This window comes from Geotrypetes seraphini, chromosome 1 (assembly GCF_902459505.1).
Source record: "Geotrypetes seraphini chromosome 1, aGeoSer1.1, whole genome shotgun sequence".
NCBI classification, from domain to species: domain Eukaryota; kingdom Metazoa; phylum Chordata; class Amphibia; order Gymnophiona; family Dermophiidae; genus Geotrypetes; species Geotrypetes seraphini.
This window is the reverse complement of record NC_047084.1, coordinates 510,902,105-510,924,975: the sequence shown is the minus strand read 5'-3', so window position 1 is coordinate 510,924,975 and position 22,871 is coordinate 510,902,105. Positions and strand designations below refer to the sequence as shown.

Here is a 22,871-nt window from a genome sequence, read left to right as displayed (position 1 = left end):
CCCATCCTTTCCTAACATATGATCAAATATCTTGTAGAATATGTAATAATAAAAATAATCCCCCTCCCCCCTCACTACTAAACTTGTAAATTTAAGGGACACAAACTCATCTAATCAGTACAATACTTTGTTAATGGCTCCCACATATCCTGAAATTTCCTAAAACAACCCCGCTGTATTGCAATAAATCTCTCCATTTTATAAACGACATAAAGAATTCCACCAAAAATTATAATTTAATCTACTCCAATCTTTCCAATTATGCATAATTTGTTGAATGGCAACACCAGTCATTATTAGTAATAATTTGTTATTTTTTGTAGAAATATGACTTTTTGCTCTCATTGCCATACCAAATAGCACAGTATCATATGATAATGCCACTGGGTTATCTAATAAACAATTAATTTGGTCCCAAATTGATTTCCAGAAATTCATAATAAATGGACAATAGAATAATAAATGATCTAAAGTCCCTGCTTCTAGATGACAGTGACAACATTTATTAGACTTAGAGCTATCCAATTTTTGTCACCGAACAGGGGTCCATAACACTCTAAGTAACAGAAAAAACCAGCACATGCTGTTTTTTCTTGTTTAACTGTTTAATTTTTTTTTAGAAAAAATAACTAACATAAAGTGCAGACAAAATACATAATAATAATATCACAAAAGCACTTTTATACTATATAAGTATAAACTAAGCAAGAAGAAAGAAATCCCTGGAAGTGTATAAGAATTGAAGTGTGGTAAGAATTAATAAACATCATATCTTCAGCTTTAAAAACATTTTACAAAGGCATCTAATGGACCCCAAATTTCCTTGAATTTTCAGGTTTCACCTTTTGTTCTGCCAATATTTTCTTAAATTTATAGTACATACGTGGAGGGGCATAATAAAAAAAAACGTCTAAGTCCCTTTTTGGCCTAAGTCCTTAAACGTTCAAAGCAGAAGCAGGGAAAGTGTCCATAACAAACGTCCTTGTTTTGATTATGGCCTGCGTCTACTAAATGCCCAGATCACCACTACGTCTAAAAGTACACCCCCACGACGTCTACACTTTTTGGTCATAATGAACCAAAAAACGCCTAAGCCCAAACGTCCAACAGAAGGACTTTTAGGTGAAGGAGGAGCCAGTCCTTCGCCTAAAAGCTGGGTTCTGTAACCAGTGTCTGTTAAAAACAATACCGGTTACAGAATCCCCCCCCCACAACGATCCAGGCAGGAGGGTGCCCAAGCCCTGCTGCCATGTCGAACCGCAAAACACCCCACCCCTCCGACAACATCGGGGCAAGAGGGAGCCCAAGCCCTCTTGCCCTGTCAAACCGTGACCCCCCCCCCGATGGCATCAGGGCAAGAGGGAGCCCAAGCCCTCTTGCCCTGCGGCAGCCGTAGCACCCCCGACGATATTGGGGCAAGAGGGAGCCCAAGCCCTCTTGGCCCGGCGATCGTGCCCCCCCCTGACTCGATCTGGCCAGGAGGGAGCCAAGCCCTCCTGGCCCCGGCGACTCCCCCTCCGATTCAACGGGCCAGGAAAGAGCCCAAGCCCTCCTGGCCACGGCGACCCCCCCTCTGATTCAACGGGCCAGGAGAGAGCCCAAGCTCTCCTGGCCACGGCGACCCCCTACCCACTACCCCCCACTACAATATGGGCAGGAGGGATCCCAGGACCTCCTGCCCTCAACACAACCCCCCTCCCCCCAACGACCGCCCCCCCAGAACCCCCGATTGGATCCCCCTGCCAACCCGTGAACCCCCCGGCCTACTCCACGACCCCCCCCACCCCCACCCCTTCCCCGTACCTGTACATTGGCCAGTATGGGGCTGGATTGGCCCAGGAGGAATAAAACCCCGCCCACAGGTGGGGCCTGAGGTGCCCGGGCCAATCAGAATAGGCCCGGGAGTCTTAGGCCCCTCCTGATGCTGACAATATGATAACTCTGTAGGGAAAAATATACTTATTGTAAGTACTATGCAGTATTTGAATAAACTTTATGTTTTGAAGAACAGTAAGGGCTCCTTTTACTAAGCTGTGTTAGGGCTTTAACGTGTGGAATAGCGCATGCTATATTGATGCGCACGCTAGACCTTAATGCCAGTATTGAGCTGGCATTAGTTCTAGAAGCGTAGCGCACGGTAATTTCCTGCGTGCGATAAAAACGCTAGCGCACCTTAGTAAAAGGAGCCCTAAATGTACTAAACTCTGTTGATATTCAGTTTAATGGATTTTGTTGCTGAAGCAGCCAATATGGAAGCACAACAAGTAATGCTCATATTTTTAGAAGGGAAAACATGCTGGAGTACAGTTTTGCCCTCAGGATTGTGCAATTTGTTCTTATTTGCCACCTGTGGTCCACTATACCAGCTGCCTGACCAAATGTACTGTGAACCAGCATAGTGACTTTCAGCACCCTGGAACACAAGTCTATATAGGTATAGGCTAATAGATGTAATATTTTTTTTTTTTTCTCCAATTGTCTAAAGCTATTACTTGTATTGATACATAGATAACCTTTAGTTTCTGTGCTGCAGTCAATCTGCTTGATATGCAACAAAATTAAAGAGTTTCTGTCTTCAGTTTTTTTTTTTTTTTTTAAAGAACTACAAACACACAATTTCCTGACTTTACTAAATTACTTTATTATAATTTATGTTTCAATGTGCCTCCAACAGTAATACACAAGTGCATCAATCAAAAATGTATGTTCATTTTGTGCATATTAAAAAATAAAAACTTGTAAGAACATAAGAATAGCCTTACTGGGTCAGACCAATGATCCTTCTAGCCCAGCGGAGGCCAATCCAAGTCACAACTACCTGACAAAAACCCAAACAGTAGCAGCATTCCATACTACCGTCTCATGTCTATCTTAACAGCAGACTATGGACTTTTCCTCCAGGAACTTGTCCAAAACTTTTTTTAAACCAGCTACATTAACTGGCAATGCATTCTAGAGCTTAACTATTCTCTGAGTAAAAAAATATTTTCTCCTATTGGTTTTACAAAGTATTATTTTGCAACTTCATCGAGTGTCCCCCAGGCTTTTTAAATCTTGATTCAGTAAAAAAATCGATCCACTTATACCCATCCTACACCACTCAGGATTTTGTATACTTCAATCATATCTCCCCTCTGCCGTATCTTTTCCAAGCTGAAGAGCCCTAAGCTCTTTAGTCTTTTCTCAAAAGAGAGGAGTCCCAGCCCGTTTATCATTTTGGTCGCTCTTCTTTGAACCTTTTCATATTTGACTTTGGACCAAAGATACTGCAACATTTCTTTAAGTTGATGCTGCAATTCTTAAAACCTTATATGCTAAAATGCTATAAACTAACATTAGTCACAACTTTAAAAGTTTACATGATTGGAAAAAAAAAACTAATAACATCTGAAATCAGCATGAAAAACTGATTTAGGAAAATGTGCTGTGTTGTCAGATGATTCTGAAAATTTTTTTTGGGTTGCCTTATGTAATCAGGCCCTAAGAGGGTAATTCTGTGAAGGAGGGCTATTTCTAGGCTTCTTCTCGGGCATGTCCTGCCTATTCCTGAGAAGAGACCCTGATGCTGGCAGAAGACTATCTCAATATGGAGTACCAAGGATCTTTCTCTGCATATGTGGTATATTTACACTATTGGATCTAATTAATTGCATTAGTTATACACTATTTTTTAATTAAAGAACATAGTTTGATGCAGGAGCTGTATGCCAAAACATGGCTCATTTGGGGTCAATAAAGATTTGTCCTGAGATACAGAAGAATTGCAATTGAAAAGTGGATCGGTGAAGATTTGATTGTTCAACTGTTTAGCATAATGAAAGTTGATTTGCTACTGAGTGCCATTGTTGAGATCTGAAAAATTAGATAAGATATATTTCTTGAGTATGAAATATTTATATACCAACTGAATTCTAATACAGAAACCCTCTGAGTTAACCCTCTGAGAGGGCTCATAATATTGAAAGAGCACATAGCAGGAGGAAAAGTTTGTTTTGGGGAGTGGGGGTGGGGGTAGGTGAGGGGGAGTTAGGATTATTGGAAGGGGTGGTAGGAGTTGGAGTGGGAGAATGTGAAAAGAGACGATTGATGGAAAGTGTTGACAGTTTGGAGACGAAGATTAAATGGAAAGTGATTGGATGGGGTGATAGGGGCTGTGATTGGTTGATTCGGGCGGGAGAATTTGTGTGGAGATGGAGTGAGAGAGGTTTGGGTGTTGGGAGGGTAAGTGTGAAGAGGAGACGGGGAGAAATTGGATGTAGAGAGGGTAGTTTGCTATAGTTAAAAATTTTGCCTGTGCTTCCCTCCCTCTTTACTTGTGTTTTGGGGTGAGGGGTTGGGGCTATTAATGTGAGTGTATTAGTAATTAGTTTGTTGGGGAGTGTTATTCTTTGGATGGAATATATATGTGTTCTTGTTGTGGGTTGGGTAATTTGGGGGAGGGGGGGGTTGGTGGTCGCAGTTGTGCGGAAATGGAGAGGGAAATCTTCCAGATGGCCATTGATTGTGGGAAAATAAGTATGCAATATTATAATGTTGTATACTGTGTGCAGCACTGCCACATACAGAAGTGAGGCTGGGCGACACCGCAGGTCTTGCAAATGGGTTACTTGGAATGGAATATTATGTCATGGGATGTTGGGGCAGAGCAGCTAGGTCATGACCAACTAGATGTTGGGAAAGGAAATTGGAAGGCCGCCTAGGAAGAGAGGGATAAAACTTAAATTGAATTGTTCTGTGATTGTTTGAATTAATAAAGCTGCGGCCAAATTTCTGCCAACAGTTGTAAGTGGTTTATTTTGGAGTATTCAGTTTATGAGTTGTTCGAATGCATGGTGCAAGTTTACAAATATTATGAAAAATTAATTGAAACTGCTGCAGATTTGAATTGGACATATAGAATTAGGCCATATACAAGGGGCTGCTGAAAAGTTCTCAGCCTAACCAAGAAAAGAATGATGTGGAGTCATGAAACTTACACGTTATTTGACACCTTTCTTGACACTTTTCTTTTCAATGATATGAAATAAAATGAAAAGTGTCAAGAAAAGTGTGGAATAACTTGTTTCATGGCTCCTCATCATTCTGTTCTAGGTTGGGCTGAGAGCTTTTCAACGGCCCCTCGTATACCTAAAGAATTCTTAGAATTTAGCACAAGCCAATTCTGTTTGCTACAGTTTATTTAAAGGATCCCATACTTTAAAGAAATCTAGACAGTTCACAATATTCTGTATAAAAAGAGGGAAAGGAAGACAGGAAAATTCAATGTGCAGAATAAAAGAAAAATGAAAAGTTACAATTTTAAAAAATATAATAGAAACAAAAGGACTGTGCGCTAAATAACTTTTTATACTCAGTTTTATTATAGAGACCCATGGAGCATATAAAAATAATACAATTTTAGAAAGATGATCATTTTATTGCTACAGATATACAGTATGGGGCTCATAATCGAAAGAGAAAAACGTCCAAAAACTGGCCTAAGTCGGCACTTGGATGAATATTTCCCAAGTGCCGATATTAAAAACGGGTTTTGGATGTATTTCTAAACGACCTAGGCCTTCATAGTGCCGCTGAATGACCAAAGCTAAACGGGGCGTTTCAGGAGGAGTGTCGAGGGCGGGAATTGGGCAGGACGTGGGCCAGCTTAGATTTAGTCATACAGCATGTATAACCGAAAGTTATACAGCCCACGATCGACGGAACTTGGACATTGTGACTTAGACCATGTAAAACATGATCTAAGTCACAAAAACCCACCTAAAGCCACCAGATAAGCATTGAAAACACATAACACAGACCCCACACACTACCCCAGTGATCACCCCAACCCCCATAAAAATATTAATCACTCCTTTAAAATTCAGTCTCCAGACTATCATCACCTGGCCACTTGGCATAGGAAAGCCTAGTCGTCCAACATGGAGGCAGCTTAAGTCATCTTGGGGGTAGGTTAGGGACCCATAGAGAGGAGGACCCATGCCCATAAGCCCCTGTAATCACTGCATTGACAATGAAACAGGTGCACTGCCCTATATACCCCCACAACCCTTTTGTACTGGCATATAAGTGGCTCCTACAGCCATAAGGGCTATTGGGGTGGTAGATAAGTGGCTCTATGGAATTCTGGAGGTGGTTTGGGGGGCTCACCGTGACCTATAAGGGAGCTGTAGGGAGGAGAAGCCATGGCACCCTTTCTGTGAAGTTCATAGCAGTGCCCTATAAGGTACCCCACTATTTAGGTGGCATGTCTGGGTGTTCAGTCTATCACTTTGCATACCACTCCTACGTCCAACAGGGCTTGTTCTAGGCGTTTTTGACTTGGACGGAAATGTGGTATAAAGATGGACGATTTAGCGGCTTGGACGAACAGATCGGCAGGACGTATAATTAGATGATTTTCGAAACAAAAAAAAATTTTGGACGTATTTTTTTAAAATGTGTCCTAGGCTGTTTTTTTACTTTGGATGACTTGCGTCTTAGACGCAAACGGACTTAGACGTCCCTTTCGATTATGCCCCTCTATGTCTTAATTTAGGGGTCCTTTAATTAGCTGATTTAGCGCGCGCTAAATATTAGCACGCCCTAAATCGGCTTCCGTGCCTTAGTAAACGAGGGAGTTAGTCTCTGTTTCATAATCTAAACATTTACTTTTAGTTGATATATAAAAACAACATGACATGCCATAAAATGAAATACATACAATATTATGTATGTGATTCCATTGCAACTCTGTGGGCTCCTTTTACTAAGCTGTGTTAGGGCATTAACGCGCAGAATAGTGAGCTGGCGTTAGTTCTAGCCACATAGCGCGGGGCTAGCGCACCTTAGTAAAAGGAGCCCTGTGTTTTTTGTTTTCTTTTTTTCCAAGATTGCTCTTAATACATTTTATTGCAAGCAGTCTCCTCCTTCCCCTCTGCTCTAAAATATTTAAATGTCATCTGAATTTTAAGAATCAATAAAAGTGAAAAGGTGATAGCCTTAGCCGCTCTTCTTCCTGAAAGGTGCCAGCAGTGTCAACCCTAATAAATCTAACAACATTGAAAATGTGTGCAGTGCAATCCGTCAAGTGCATTCTTAAGCTATGAATCTTATTAGCCCTTTGTGATCTCTCAATTTAAAAATGTGTGCATTTTCTATTTTCCTGTATATTGTAAATCAGTGACAAAAACAATGAATTAAGTTCTGCAAAGTTAAAGATGAGATCCCATTTGGTGACGGTTTGCCATCTAATCCCAGGTTATTTCCCTACTGGAAGTAAAATGTAGCTTCAATATACAGAAAGAAAATGTGCTTTAAAAAGAACAGATTACTTTATATTACAGATCCATTTGGCCAAGAAAGATTTGAAGAATGTGCAGTGGAAACATGACTATAGACTATTGTGTCACCAATAATTCAGTTCCCCTCACTGGAAATCCATTATTTATTGATAGGTAGCATTGTGCTATTTTAGAAAGTATAATATGATAAAGCATCTGCTAGTACATTATTTCCTTTGTTGAATTCTAATGGGTTTGATCATGCAGTGGGTTGAGTATATACTCTAGATAAATTATTCTATTAACATCAAACATGTTTTAATAATAATAGTCATTTTTTTCTAGGCTTTCGCAGGAAATACAAATGCAGACAGTGTTGTTAATTACAAGCTCCAGCACTCCATCAAAGCAAGGTTCCTACGCTTTGTTCCTTTGGATTGGAACCCAAATGGCAGAATAGGAATGAGAATTGAAGTCTATGGCTGCACATACAGTAAGTTTAAGCAGTAATTGAGAACCAAATTGATCCAAATTAGAGCTGTAGCAGTCGCTGACTGAAAAGCTAAATAACAATAATATTGATTAATGCTTTAATATTTCTGATTTAACATTCTGCATGCATGTGTTTTATTTTCTTGTCTGCCTGCAGAGTCTGTAGTGAATTAACTAATTAGTGATTTTACAAACACTGTAAAAAATGTTTTATTGTGGTATAATTTATCCTTCATGAATAATATAGTATATAATATTTTACCAATGTGTGTGTGTTGGGGAAGGGGGTGGGGGAAGAATTCAGTTAGATATGGGGATGCTGTATAATAAGCACAACTTCTATATTGGCAATAATATTGGGACTCATACATCGGCCACAATCCTCATATATATCTCATATCCCCCCCACCCCTTTTCAAATAATTCAAATACGCTCTTTAATTGGCTAAAAGTTAGCCGCAGCTTTATTTAACATCATCTTCAATTGATTATAACATTTAACATACAACCAATTTGCAAACAATTTCTTGAATCAATTCCTAGTGCTAATCGGTATTGAACGATCCCCAGTCTCCACCTATCCTCTATTACATTCTCCGGTGACCCACAGTGTCGTCAAGCCACCTCAACTCATGGTGGTGCTGCCCACGAGGACATAATTCAATTCCTATCTCATTTATATTAACTTTCAAACCATTTGTAATAAAATGCTCTCCTCTAGGCCCATCCTCCAGTTACGACCCCTACCCCAAACCATCCCCCCATCTCTACCATCTCTGCCCCATCTCCTACCCGCTTGGGTGGGAGGGAGGGGAACACCGACTCCTCCAGCACCACCCTCTTCTTCCCATCTCCCACAAAACTAATTTTTTACCCACCCAAACTCAACTCCTAATCCCATTCCTTTTCTTACTCACCTCTCCTTTAGACAAAACCTGATCTCCTCACTTCTACCAATCCTATTCCTTTCTTTCTGTCTCTATCCTAACCCTTCTCCTTTCCCCTGCCCCCACCCAAATTTTCTTTTGGGCTTTGCCTTCGTCCAGTATTATTAGCCTCCCAGTTTAAACTGGGTGGCCCCTTTTATGTATGTAATTGCCATTGTAGAATGCTCATGTAAGTATTTATGTACCACTGAAGAGAAAGCTGAGAAAGGTCTCGATGACAAAGGAAGCGCAGCACAACGGAGATATCGTGAGGATGAGATGTCAATAATTCAGCCAGGGGTGAAAAGTTCAAAGTTCACTTTATTAGTAGTAGCACTGCGAAGACTGAAAGACTCGACACTGATAGTGTTTCGGCATCTATGCCTTTGTCAAGAGTCTCAAAGGCTGATTTCTCCATCACATGAATAGAGCATTAAGCGCAGGCCAATGTTTGGAACGAGCAGAGAAAAAAACTGTTGTCCAAAGCAAAGTTAATGGTCATGTGACCATCATTTGGGCACATTCACATGATCATTAGTTTTGCTTTGGACACCAGACCCTTAGCCTCTCATGTAGTGAACACCTCTCCTCTCTACCAGGTACAAATTAAGCATTAGCAACCTAACTATTTTTAATTGGCTTAAATGGTGTAGTAATTGAGCACATTTTTAAAAACAATAATAATAATAAAACATTATTTATTGACCAATTTAGTTTGCTCATGGATATTGATGCATCAACTACCAACATCTAGGAACGGAGGGATTAGGGGTGGAGAATAGGCATGGTTGACTAGGCATTATAGTTAGACACCTACCACAAGTACACCTAGGGCTCCTTTTACTAAGGTGAACTAGGGCTTTAATGTGTGGAATAACATACACTACATTGCCGTGTGCACTAGACCTTAATGCCAGCATTGAGCTGGCGTTAGTTCTAGAAGCGTAGCGCGTGATAATTTCCTGCGTGCGCTAAAAGCGCTAGCACACCTTAGTAAAAGGAGCCCCTAGTAACACCTAAGCACACCTAGGTGTGATTCTATAAAGGATGCCTATTGGTTGATTGACAATCACATGGATTGGCGCCTACAAGTTAGACACCATAAGGTGCTATTTATAGAATCAGGCCCCTTGTGTCTAACTGAATTCAAGCATTTACCCCTGCCGAAAGCTGTTGTAAATGCTCATGCCCAACTGATGGCAGTTAGGCCCAGAAATGCAGGTATTCTTCAACATCATGTCTAATTTCTGGGAATGCCCCTGACCCACCCATACTCATCCCCACGGTCACACACATTTTGGAGCTGTGCACTATAAAATTTAAGGGAATCTTTTACTGAAGACGAATGCATTTTATCTACAACAGGGCCCCTGGGAATAAAATGGGACCTGTATCAGATAACATGAACTAAGGGCTCCTTTTACTAAGGTGCGCTAGCATTTTTAGCACACGCTACATTGGCTCGTGTGCTAACGCCATGCTATGCGCCAAAAACTAATGCCAGCTCAACGGAGGCGTTAGCATCTAGCGAGCAAGCTAAAACTGCTAGCGCAGCTTAGTAACAGGAGCCCTAAGCTTTAGTAAAAGACCCCATCAATGTGCAGGTTATAGAACAGGCTGCAGGGCAGATTCACATGCAACTCCTAATTACTACCAATTAAGTACCTGTTAACACAAATAATTGACTATTATCTAATTAGCTAATTAGTTTGCATGCAGATTTGTGATCCACACCCAAAATTGCATGCCCGACCTTGGGTGACCTATACAGAATCTGAGAGTAAATGTAAAAATATACATGCAAGCTTATAGAATTAGGGAAAAACAGTCTTCTGGAGTTGCATTGGTCCTCTTGCATATCACTTGTGCATTTATACTATTTGAATTAATGCACTGAACAGGAGGCTTTCAAATCATTCAATGAATCTATCTTCAGCTCCTAATGAACCTTATGCATGATCAAGAGAGTACGGGCACATCTTGGTCAGGGCTATTCATGATATTCAGTGTAGTACATAGGTCAATGGTTGACACTACAAAATGTATGCTACTTAAAGGCCTGAGTCCCAAAACTTGAATTTTTAATCTATTTCTCTAAAAATAAGAATTCTAGCATTCTGTTTCTTGGGTTAATTTAGAATTCTTTCAAATACTTCATTGAGCCTCTGATCCCTTGCATTTTAGGAGAGAGAATATTTGCAACAACATTTGTAATCCTAACTGTTGGCTATTGGCAGGTTTTAATTACTAATACCATATTAATGCCTAATAATTTTCTCTACCATAGTAAGACTACATGCTGGGGGAGGAGAGTTCATTGAGAACCTCAACTTGCTGCAAAGTCTGGGCTAATATTAATGCAGATTAATGTGCATTAATGCAATCTAGTGTGTATTATTAGTAAATAGGATTCACCAACAATAATAGAGCCTGCATAGAAACACACATTAAATTTCATTAATATATATTGTGACCACCACTGTGGTCTGTCCGGGACTCCACAGCACTCCAAGTGGCAACACAAAAATAGAACACCAGCGTGTGACCCGAGATGGAGTCACCCTGCAGGAACCAAAAATCAAAGGCACCACAATTAAAGTTCATAAGCAAATAATGCAACTTTACTCATTCTTTCATGAAGGTAAGTAGTTCATTACAGCTGCAAAATTGTCAGAATTCCGAAACAGCAGCAAAACAAAAAATGCCCAAAAGGAATAAGAAAATAAACAGCACAATATAAAGTTCAAACTTTCTGTGAGCACTAATTTTAGTCCCAGCTGCACCTGAGGTTTCAGCTCTCCTCAGAGCTAGCTCTGCCTGCTTCCCAGCAGATAGTTCCACAAACACAAATAAAGTTCAGGGCACTTGTTCTCCAAACTACAGTGCTCAAAGTTAAAGCCTCTGGCAGCCTAAAATATCACTGCCAGGTAAAGGAGAGTGTCATAGGTTTTGTAAGGCAAAAAGCACAACAAATTGCTTTCAAAATTCCTTCCCTGGGTGTTAGCAAAACCTCTCCCCACAATGACACTCTTAGCTTTGCAAAAACATTAAAAAAAAAACACAGCCAGCAAACAGTTACTTAAAAAAAAACCAAACTCACTGTTTGCAGCTTGAGGCCCAGTCCACCTGCATGGCCTCAGGAAAGTCAGGAGCACATTCTGCAAAACTCTCTGAACAATCCATGGGTTGTTCCTCCTCTGAAACCGGCAGCTCCTCAGCTTGTCCAGCTTCTAATAGCTCCATTGGAATGGGTCGATTGCTCCTGCTTGGCCCAGGGGACTCCCTAGGGAAAAAATGTTTAAACCTTCTCCCTAGCTGGCCTGCCTGTCTGCTCTCAACTGCTGGTTTAAATACTGTAGGGGCACGCCCTACTCTGTCTGAGTCAGCAGTGTTCCAGGGGCCTCTTGGGCTCCCCCGGTGGCGACTGGGATATAGATCACCTAACCCCTCCTCAGTCAATTCAAGCTCCCTCTGGTGGTCAAAGGAGATATTGTCAGTATCAGGAACCACATGTACCTTCCTGATTTCTCTCTGGGATTTCTTTTGTGTCTGACCTAGGGATCTAACTGGGACCTTGGCAGGGAGAATGCCTGGCTGGTCACAATATTAAGGTATAATAAGAGGTACAGCAACCAAAACAGCAGTCCAACTGATCCGCAGTGAAGTGATGCAAGGAATAAGCAAGGAAGGGAAGAACTGCGGAGTTCATGCCCGTGATACCAGATTTTATTATATCACACAACAAATGCAGTTCTCCATACAGTCAACTGCATCTACATAATTTGGAAGGAATGGACCCAATTTGGGCTGTGTGTCAATTCAAATGTCTTCCTGTTTGATTTAGCTTTTAGAATCATCCTTAGGACCCCTGAGGAAGACATCAACTCTGCAGTTCTTCCCTTCCTTGCTGCTTGCTTATAATAAGAGGTACAAACATATTAATGTTTATTAGACCTAGCTGTGAAGTCTCATGCTATTAATAGTTTAGTAGAGGTTGTACAGGTATAAATTACTAGGAAAATATAAACTGATGCAGAAATAATGCACTCCATACCAGGGTTGTATAGTAACTAAGGCCCACTTTTATCAAGCCATGTTAGTGTTTTTTATCGCCAGCGGCTATGGTAAAAGCTCTGATGCTCATAGAATTCCTAAGAGCGTTAGAGCTTATGCCACAGTGGCCGGTGATAAAAAAAACACCTCTTACTCTTACTCAGTAATTATAACAACAGGTATTTGAAAAAAATATACCCCCCTCCCCGCCCTTTTACAAAACTACAAAAGTATTTTTTTAGCACAGGTCAGTGCGCTAAATGTACTGTGCTGCTCCTGACACTCATAGAGTTTCTATGAGTGTTGGGAGCAGCGCAGAACATTCAGCTTGCCGGCCTACGCTAAAAATCGCTTCCACTGTTTTTTAAAATGGGGGAATAGAGTTCCAGAAATATATATCTCATTAGAAAACATAATCCATGGGGGGTGGGGGGGGGGGTGGAGGGAGGGGAATAAATATTGATGGAGACATTTGAGTAACTTTATTCTTTATTTATAATATATATGTTATATTATGTTATTATTACATGTAAGATAACTATAAATCTTGAATGTTGTATATGTTACCTGTAATACCTGTAATATATGTAATACATGTAATATATGTAATACCTACTGTTTGTTCAATTGTATGACACTGTTTCAGATTTAAAATCAATAAAGATATATATATATTAAAAAAGAAAAACATAACTTTTTCCTATATTTGAAGAATATTTAAGACTGCATTTCTGAAACCCAGCTAGATAATATAGCAGCTGGATTTCTAAAAATATGACTGCATAATACCAGCTTGCTGAATTTGATAACATTCCGCTTCTTTATGGTTTGTCTACTAAGCATATTACTTGTTAGTTTTAATTCACATCAATTAACAAACATTTTTGTCATTATAATAGTTCTAATAATTATTATGCACTGCCTATTTGTTCCACTACAAAGCAAGTGATAGACATTCGTTTACACTAATTCTAATGCCATAATGTCATGTTCATTCACTGTGCAATAGGAAATTAGTATTTGTTTTTCTTGAAGCACAATGAGTTTATCTATTTATATGGATTTTGCTCATGCCATTTCAGTAATATTTTAAGGTGAGTTACATTCAGATGCTGTGGGTATTTTCCAGTTGTACAAGACTGTTGATAGAATATTTGAGTGTTGGCAAAAAGCTACTGACTCTCATTTCTGTTTATTCACTGTGAACCCATAAGTGTATATTTGCATATAGGTAGGTGCAGATATGTAAATAATATAGATACATGGATAGGTATATATGAGGGGCCACTGAAAAGTTCTCAGCCCAACCAAGAAGAGAATGATGAGCCATGAAACTTACAAGTAATTCTGCACTTTTCTTGTTTTGTTTCAATGATATGTAATGAAACAAAAAGTGACAAGAAAAGTGTAGAATAACTTGTAAGTTTCATGGCTCATCATTCTCTTCTTGGTTGGGCTCAGAACTTTTCAGCGGGCCCTTGTAAATCACATGTCTATATCTATTTACAAAACACGGCCATAAAAATTATAATTAACAAAAAAAATTTGACCACGTCACTCCTTTACTGAAAGGTGCACACTGGCTACCAATCCACCATCGCATTACTTATAAAAAAGCCTTAATCTCCTTTAAAACTATGGACTCCAAGGAAACTTCTTTTATTCATAAGTTCCTTATTCCTCATGATCCTCCAAGAACTTTACGATCTGCCTCTCAGCACCTTCTTTATGTCCTAGCCTTTTTTTTTTTTTTAAACATTATTCAGTTTAAAACTAACAATTAGTACAACATAATATAGAAACATTTTACATTTTAACAGCACTTAATCTTCTATCAAATTATATTTTATATGTGATATGTATATCAACCCCCCCCCCAAAAAAAATATACCCAACAGTAGCCCTCAACCATAATTAAATCAAAGTATCCCCCACCCCCACCCCCACCCACCTTGGACGTGTATATTCAAAGGGAAAAAAAATAATCATTCCTTACAAAATTTTGTTAATGGCTCCCAACATCCTTAAATTTCTTATAATGCCTCTGTTGTATGGCTATCACATGTTCCATTTTAAAAATGTGGCATAAAGAGTTCCACCAGAATCTATAATTTAACCGTTAAAAATCATTACTACACGTAGGGCAACTTCATTCGCCACAATGGCCCCTACAATATGGAATTCGTTACCACCACATTTAGGCCCTGATTCTCTAAAGTGCATCCCGATTTTAGGCGTCCTACAGCTGTCTAATCAGCCAATCGGGATGCACGTTTTAAAAAAAAAAATGCTCCCCAGGCAAGCCTGAAGGCACCTCCGGGAGCCTAGGGAGACCCGCAAGATGCCTAAGCTCGTCTAAGAGCCTTAGGCGGGCCTTAGGCTGAACCTAGGCGGCCCTACGCGTCTCCCTAGTAGAGGAGAAGCTTAAAATGTAGGCCAGCAAAATGCCGACACTACCGATCCCCCCCCCCCGACAATATCGATAGCTGGCAGGAGGGTGCCCAATCCCTCCTGCCCGAAGACGCACCCCCCCCGGCGCTAACCCCCCCAAACCTCCACTCCACCAAACCTGTTCTTAGAAGGGTCTTGCACGTCTTGAGCCGGCAGGCACGCCTCGTCTCGTCGAAATGAAGCGGGCCCGCCCCTTCCCGGCCCATCCTGCCGAAGCCTAAGGCCTGATTGGCCCAGGCTCTAGAAGCCTGGACCAATCAGGCCTTAGGCATAGCGGGTCCGCCCATCCCCACTTAATCTAAGGCCTGATTGGCCAATCAGACCTTAGACTTAGTGGGGATGGGCGGACCCGCTATGCCTAAGGCCTGATTGCCTTAAGGTCTGAGAAAAATCTAGATAAATTTAAGTGCAGTCTTAAAAGCTTTTTATTTAAAAGACGCTTATGATTGCTAAATGATCTCAGGGTCCTTCCATGCCAAATTCTGCTTTATTTATATTTAGCACTGATATGATCCCTCTCTTTTCCTTCTTGTTTTTAACCTTAATTTTCTTTTTTTTTAAATTGTATTTCTCCCTACCATCCTGTTGTTTCCATGTAAGTACTGTTGTGTCACTAATAAGTTAGTTAATTGTTCCCCGTTTTAATTTTTTAACTGTTAAATGCTTAGAATGTATGAGCCCCATTCAGTATATCTATATAAGATCAGATAAGTTATATTAAATTATTTATATAAATTACTGGTGAAAACAAGTTAGAAATGTTTTGAAGGCCGATGAGGAGGCTGGCTGTTGGTATGCTCAAGTTTTACATGAATTATGGGACTTGAGTGCAGCCTCTGAGGCCATAAAATGAAGTACACTGACTGAAGATTAGATGAATGGAAACTTAAATAGGATTAGATTAGATTCTTTATCTTTAAATTGATTATGAAATTTCTGTGAAATAATGAATTAATATCATGAATAATTAAAGACAACAGAGTGTGGCATAAATAGAAGTTTGGATATAGAATGTATGATTAGCATTTTATCAAATTTATTAAAACTTGATCTTCAAAAAGTTTTGGCACTTGCATATTTGTGTGGAAAATGGTAAGGGTGGGGAAATATTAAGAGGGTGTATCGTAGAATGTCATAGGAAAAATGTATTGCAAAACAGGGTGATCATGTGGAAAAATGGTGTAATTTGCTTTTGAGATATTTAATAAATGGTGTTTAAAAATTAAAAGTGCAGAAACTTTTTGAAGATCTCTTGTGTGTATTATATATATATATATATGAGATTTATTTTTGTATGTGTATAAAGCCTCTTCCAGCTGTATACTCATACATTAGTAAATATGCTAATATAATAATAATAATAACTTTATTTCTTCTATACCGCCATAATCTTACGATTTCTAGGCGGTTCAGAGTGAAGAGAGCTGGACAGTCTGCAAATTACAGAATACAAATGGCGAGGATGATACAATACAGTCAGTGAATTACAGATTACAATTAGTAAAATACAATATGATACAATACAGTTTGTACAGTACACTTATTTCTCAAGTTATCAGCATGGAGTTAATCGTTTAGAACTGGTAACTGATTAGGAGATAAATCTGTTGAATAGTGCTGTCTTAATTTCTTTCCGAAATGCGACGTAGGTCAGCCTAGCTCTCTTGATGTAGTTGCCTAGCCAGGTCTGCTGTTTGCTAGCTTGAGATTTCAAAGTTCTGTCCATAAAGGACCTGTATTTGCAATCAGTGATCCTTGGGTAGGCAAAAAGATTGGATTTTATGGTTGTCCTACTGGGAATGTGTAGCTTGAAATGTGGTAAGAGATAGGTAAGGGCCATTCCCCACACCAGTTTAAAGCATAGGCAAGAGAACTTGGACATTATTTGTGCCTCCATTGGTAACCAGTGTAGCAGTTTGTAGTAGGGGCTAACATGCTCGCTTTTCTTTAGTCCGAATATTAAGCGGACGGCCGTGTTCTGCACTATTCTTAATTTATTTTACAGTTTTTTTAGGTAAACCCACATAAATGATGTTGCAGTAGTCCAATATGGAAAGGCAAATGACTGAACCAGAAGACTAAAAGATAGAGGGTCGAAATATTTTGTAATGGTCTTCAATTTCCATAGTGCATAAAAGCACTTTTTTACCACTAGGTTTGTGTGTTCGATCATGGTCAGGTGGGTGTCTAATGTGACTCCTAGTATTTTTATGGTTTTTGTTATTGGGTAATTGTGACCATTTAGGTGTAAAGATGTTCTGGTAATTTTATCCTTTGGGCTTGCCAGGAAAATTTTTGTCTTTTCTGTGTTTAATTTCAATTTAAAATTGATTGTCCACTGTTCAATTTCGGTCATGATATGGGTAATGTGTTCTAAAGTTTCGTTGGTCATGTTATTCAGTGGAATTAAAATAGAGATATCATCAGCATATATGTAGTATTTTAGGTTTAACTTTTGTAATAGATGACCTAAAGATGAAATGTAGATATTAAATAAGGTGGGAGATAGTGGAGAGCCTTGGGGCACCCCCGAAGAATTTTTCCAAGAGCTGGAGTATTTCCCATCGCAGACTACTTGATATGATCTTTTGGTCAAAAAAACCCTGAAACCAGTTCAAAACTCTTCCCGAGAGTCCCAATGCGTCCAAGCAAAGTAGCATTATTTCATGATCCACTAGGTCAAAAGCACTGCTGAAATCTAGTTGTAAGATCAGAGCACTAGTACCTTTACTAAAGAGACCGTAAAGGTGATTGAGTATTGAAGCTAACACTGTCTCTGTGCTGTATCCTTTTCTGAATCCTGATTGGTGTTCACTGAGGATGTTGAATTTGTCTAGATAATTCACTAGTTCCATATTGACCAGTCCTTCCAGTAGTTTTGTAAATAAGGGGATACTTGCTATGGGCCTGTAATTGGACTTCAGTGCGATAGAGTTTTTCTGGTCTTTAGGGATGAGTGTGATCAGGATGTGTTCCATTTCCTCATGATAAGTCCGTCTGATGAGAGTGGTTGTTATCCAGTTAAATAAATCCCTTTTAAATTCAGGTACTGCCACTTTCATGATCTTAGATGGACATTCATCTAGCAAGCAGTTTGATTTGGTGTATTTGTTAAACAAAGTGAGGAATTGATGCCAATTAGGGAGCTCAAAATGACCCCAGAGCATATCCACTCTGGGCATCCTTTCGTGTGGTCTGAACTGGAATTCAAATTCAGGTGTGGGTGTAGGTATTGTTGCTCTTAAGTCTAAGATTTTGTTGTTGAAGTAGCTGGCCAGGGTATCAACCGATGGTATGCATTCATTATTCTTTTTCAGAACCTGTGTTGTGTCTGTTAACCTATTTACCAGTTTAAACAGTTCTCTACTATTTATTTTAGCTGTTCCTATTTTCTGAGCGTAGTGTTTTGAACGCTTTTCTTTTATCAGAGTTTTGTATTTTTTCATTTTATTCTTTCCAGTTTCTTCAATATGAACATGTTGTCATATAGGTGGTTGTCCAGAGGCATTTATAGGGCCATATTTAATTAAATTCATGAAATTAATTTCAGACTAGCACTTGGTGGTTCTTCAATGAAGGCTCTCGACAAAGTATTCAAAGGCAAGGAGGTAACACTCCAAATGAAGATCAGACTTGTCTACACACTCATTTTCTCAGTGGTCAGTTTCAAATGTGAAAGCTGGACACTATGGAAACAAGACATAAAGAAGATTAACTCATTTGAGCTTTGGTGCTGGAAAAGGATTTTAGGCATGCTGTGGACTGCCAGAAGAACTAACAAATTAATTCTGGAAGATATCAAACTGGCTATGCCACTCAAAGCCGAAATGATGAAGTTGCGACTGTCTTATTTTAGTCACACTATCAGAAGAGAGAGATCACTGGAGATGGATATCATGTTTGGGAAGATCAAAGGAACCAGGCAAAGAGGGAGACCTGCAATCAGATGGCTGGACATGTTGATGATGCTGTAGGACTTTTAAGGATTAGCTCAAAACCAATTTCTTTTTAGATCCGCAATTCATCAAGTCTTTAGGACTCGAGCACAAGTCGATGGCAAATAAGAGCAACAACCAATAGACTATGTGCATACATTTTCTCCTGCCTCATATTTGAGTGTAATTGGGCTGCTTCAGGGTGATTATTTTATAAAGGTACATTGACTCTTCTCTCTTCTAGGGCCCAATATTCAGCCAGTGGTGGGCAGCAGTTTTGCTGTCTTTCACTGGAACTAAACCTGGATATTCCATGCTGGGCAATTAAGCCAATTAACTTAGGTGGCAGTAGGGTGACTGTTGTAGAATCCAGCCCTAAATGTTGGCACTTTAACAGATAAGTAATTCAATAAGCATAGTTTTGTACTAGGCGTTAACCACTAATCTTTAGCAGGAAATAATTGGCTATCTCCCACTGAATGTTAGCATATAGGCACTGGGCACCAATATGTTATTTAGCCAGTCTGCAGCTGGCTGGTTAAATATCTTTGAACTTTTTTTTTTTTTTTAGGGCGGTGAGGGGGGGGGTAATTTCTTAATCTTATTTAAGAATATTGTATCCTATTATATTTTATGTTGCTGTTTGTTTTTGTACTTCATCTTAATTGGCCTTTGACCAAAGAAAGGGTATATAGGATCAGATTCAATTACCAGTAGATCCACTCTATCATTCGAAGCTAGTATTCTATAAAGAACATTCAGTCCCAGATTCTGTTTAAAAAAAACGCCTAAAGTTAGGAGCCTAGATCAGTGCACCTAGCTGATCTACGCACATAATTTAATTATTTAAAAAGCTTAATCAGTGCTGATAATGAGCAATAATGAGCTCATAATTGGCATAAATTAATAGTAGGCACCTATGACTTTCAGGTAGCTGTCTATTCCAATGCACCTACCAGAAAATAGGCATAGTTAGTGAAGTAAAGGCTGCTTTGTTTACCTCATTGGAATAACTACAAGACGGCATTGTATCTTCCAAAACAGACAATATTCGTTTATTGTTAGTATAAAAACTTACAGTATTACAGCAGCAGAGAAATATCAGAAAAATATATTGTAAAGTATATGCAATGGAGAGAAGAACTTGCACCCATATGCTTAGCAGGGGGCTAGCAGATCCCCGTAGCATAAGTAAGTGAATCTCTCTAGCTTTACCTAGAATGCACGTGTTTTTTATACAGAGAAATTCTTCCTTTGTTCCAAAAAGTCCATCCCCGAATTCTGGTTATGTAATTCCCTATTGGTACATAAAATAAATAAAAAATTGTAATAAAATAATGTATACCTAACTCCTCCTCCTCTCAGTCCACGCCTCTCTCACCTCCACCCCCCTCCCCAGTAGGGGGGCCTTGTAGAAACAGAGAACTCTTGGTGAACTTTCTTTCTCCAGCGCTGAGATGACTTTGTAGATGTTAATTAGTGGTTTTACAATTCTGTGCATCTTCGGGATAGTGTCCTTGTATGCTGAAAGTTGGCAAAGGTGACCTTTCAACAATCCAGCTGCTTGGTTCCCATAACTTGGTTCAGAGACAGGGAGCAAATGTTTTGGTACCAAGTTCTTTCATCTCGCTACACCCACATCGTCCTGCAGGGATCCTTGCTCATTATAAAAGTTTTATGGCTTTCCAGGGTGCCTGGCATACAAAGTCATACAGCACTGATAGCAGTTCAGCAGAACCTTGGAGAAATATCCTCCCAGCAGGGAATGGAGACAAAAACGTTAGCATTGCAAAGGCTGCAGGTGTTTACAGGCAGCAAGGTACAGGCTGGGCCTGGCTATGGGAAAATATAGGTCAGTAGTGTCCAGCATATACAAGTGAAAATAAAGGTTTGTAGTGTCCAGCATACACAAGTGAGGCCAGTATGTCCAGTTGAATCATCTGTATGTCCAGGTTATCCATGTCATTAGGTATGGATCATGGGCGGATATTGGGTGTGTTTTTCATCTAGTTGCCTAACTTGGATTTAGGCACCGGTATTTAGGCCAAGAAAACCTTGTCATAAATAGGGGGTGCCTAAGATTTTGATACCTACCGGTAGCTAAGTTCAAATTAGAAGTCACTAGGTGTGATTCTATAAATGGCACCTAATTCAAGATTGACATTGTGACAAACCTAGCACCAGCACTAGTTTTGCCCCTAATAGGATTCAGTGCAGAAGAGCTGACCAGGACCAGGTTAATTCTGGTGACCAACTGGAGGCTGACCTCCCTTGCCCATACGACCAGAGTGGTGGTGATCTGGATCAGGAGCAGGTAGACTGGCAGCAATAGCAGGCTGTTCATAAGTCAGCAAGGATAACTAAAGATAAAATAGTTGAGCCTAGGAAACCCAGGCAGAACAAACAAGAAAAGCCTGCAGTAGCACCAAAGCCCATCCCCCTCTACAGGCTGAAGCAAGCAGCAGGGGGAGGAGAGAGTGATGAGGGTGAGTCACTCCAGCAGCCCAAAGCAGTGCAAGAGCTTTGGAGCCAGGAAGGAAGGACAGAGGTTCCAGATTGGCCAATGCAGGAGGTGGAAGAAAGCCTCCCCACCTCAGACTTCCAGATCCCTGAAAGTGTGGAAGGTATGGAAGTTCAAAACGCTGGCCCTATGCTAGAGAGCCAGATAGAACTCATGGATACTAACTGAAAGACAGTGAGTAGCTGAGAAGAAGCAGGTTTTTTCCTTTCTCTCTTTCTGAGCAAGAAATGCCTTAGGAATTTACTGCCTGTCTTTGAGCTAATCATAATTTGTGGTGTGAGAAGTATACTTACCTGAATGCTGATAACTGTCTTTCCTAAAGTAAAGTTTGGAGCTAAAGAACTTGGGAATTGAATGAATGGGTTTTTGTTTTGAAACCTTACTGTGGCTACTGTTTTCTTGTAGTGTAATTACCTGATTTCCCACAGCTGTGCTGCCTTCCAAAAGGTAGCTGCAGTGAAAGTAATCTGTGAGCAAAGCTGTGCTGTGGCCTGCTGCCTTACTAAGTACATCACTTTTGCTACTATAAGAATTATCTGGATTTATATGTTTGCAGGAAAGCTATCTTTCATACCTCAGAGACAAATACTGCTGAGAAGAAGTTTGGATTTTGTGTTTGAATACCAGTATAAATTCATTACTGAACCAGAGTGCAAGAACCTAAGCAGGACAAACTGTATTTGGTTTTCTTTAGTATCTTTATTTTGTTTTGAAGCTGAATTTGTGAAATGCTCCAGATATTTGCCTTTGTGTTACACCTTTTTGGACCACCAAGGTCAGAATAAAATCCATTATTCTTTCTTGAAGAACTCTGTCTGAGGTGTGGTGACATGAAGCCAGTACTTACCTTGTGTTCTCCCAGGTCTAGGCAGTTTCCTTGGGCTAACCAAAAGTCCTGAAGATACCCTGGTCATAGGGGACACGCCAGAGCATAAGTGTTGTCACAGTTGAGCTCCGCTCTGAGGAGTGTTTGTGACAACATGCACAATGTGCTGTGTTCCTCAGGGCCTATATTTTAAGCACCATTTATAGAATCAGGGCCTCAGCGCAGAGTGACCTTTATAGAATACTAGCTTAGTATGCATTTTGGGGCATATTCAATAAACGATGTCCCGATTGTAGGCGTCCTACCGTTGCCTAACCAGCCAATCGGGATGCACATTGTCTAAAAAAAAAACAACCCGAAGCAGGCCACCTACACTGGAGGCTCTGTTACAGGTGTAGGGAGGCACCT

At 40.0% G+C, this 22,871-nt stretch overlaps 1 protein-coding gene across 1 annotated transcript in view; it reads left to right on the top strand.

Annotated features, from left to right (window-relative positions):
* The window catches only part of CNTNAP4 (contactin associated protein family member 4), a 503,646-nt gene that overhangs the window by 156,273 nt on the left and 324,502 nt on the right, over positions 1-22,871 (top strand). The window contains exon 4 of the mRNA XM_033962929.1: positions 7,605-7,752. Within this exon, the coding sequence (XP_033818820.1) occupies positions 7,605-7,752 (148 nt within the window). The remainder of the gene's footprint in view (positions 1-7,604; positions 7,753-22,871) is intronic.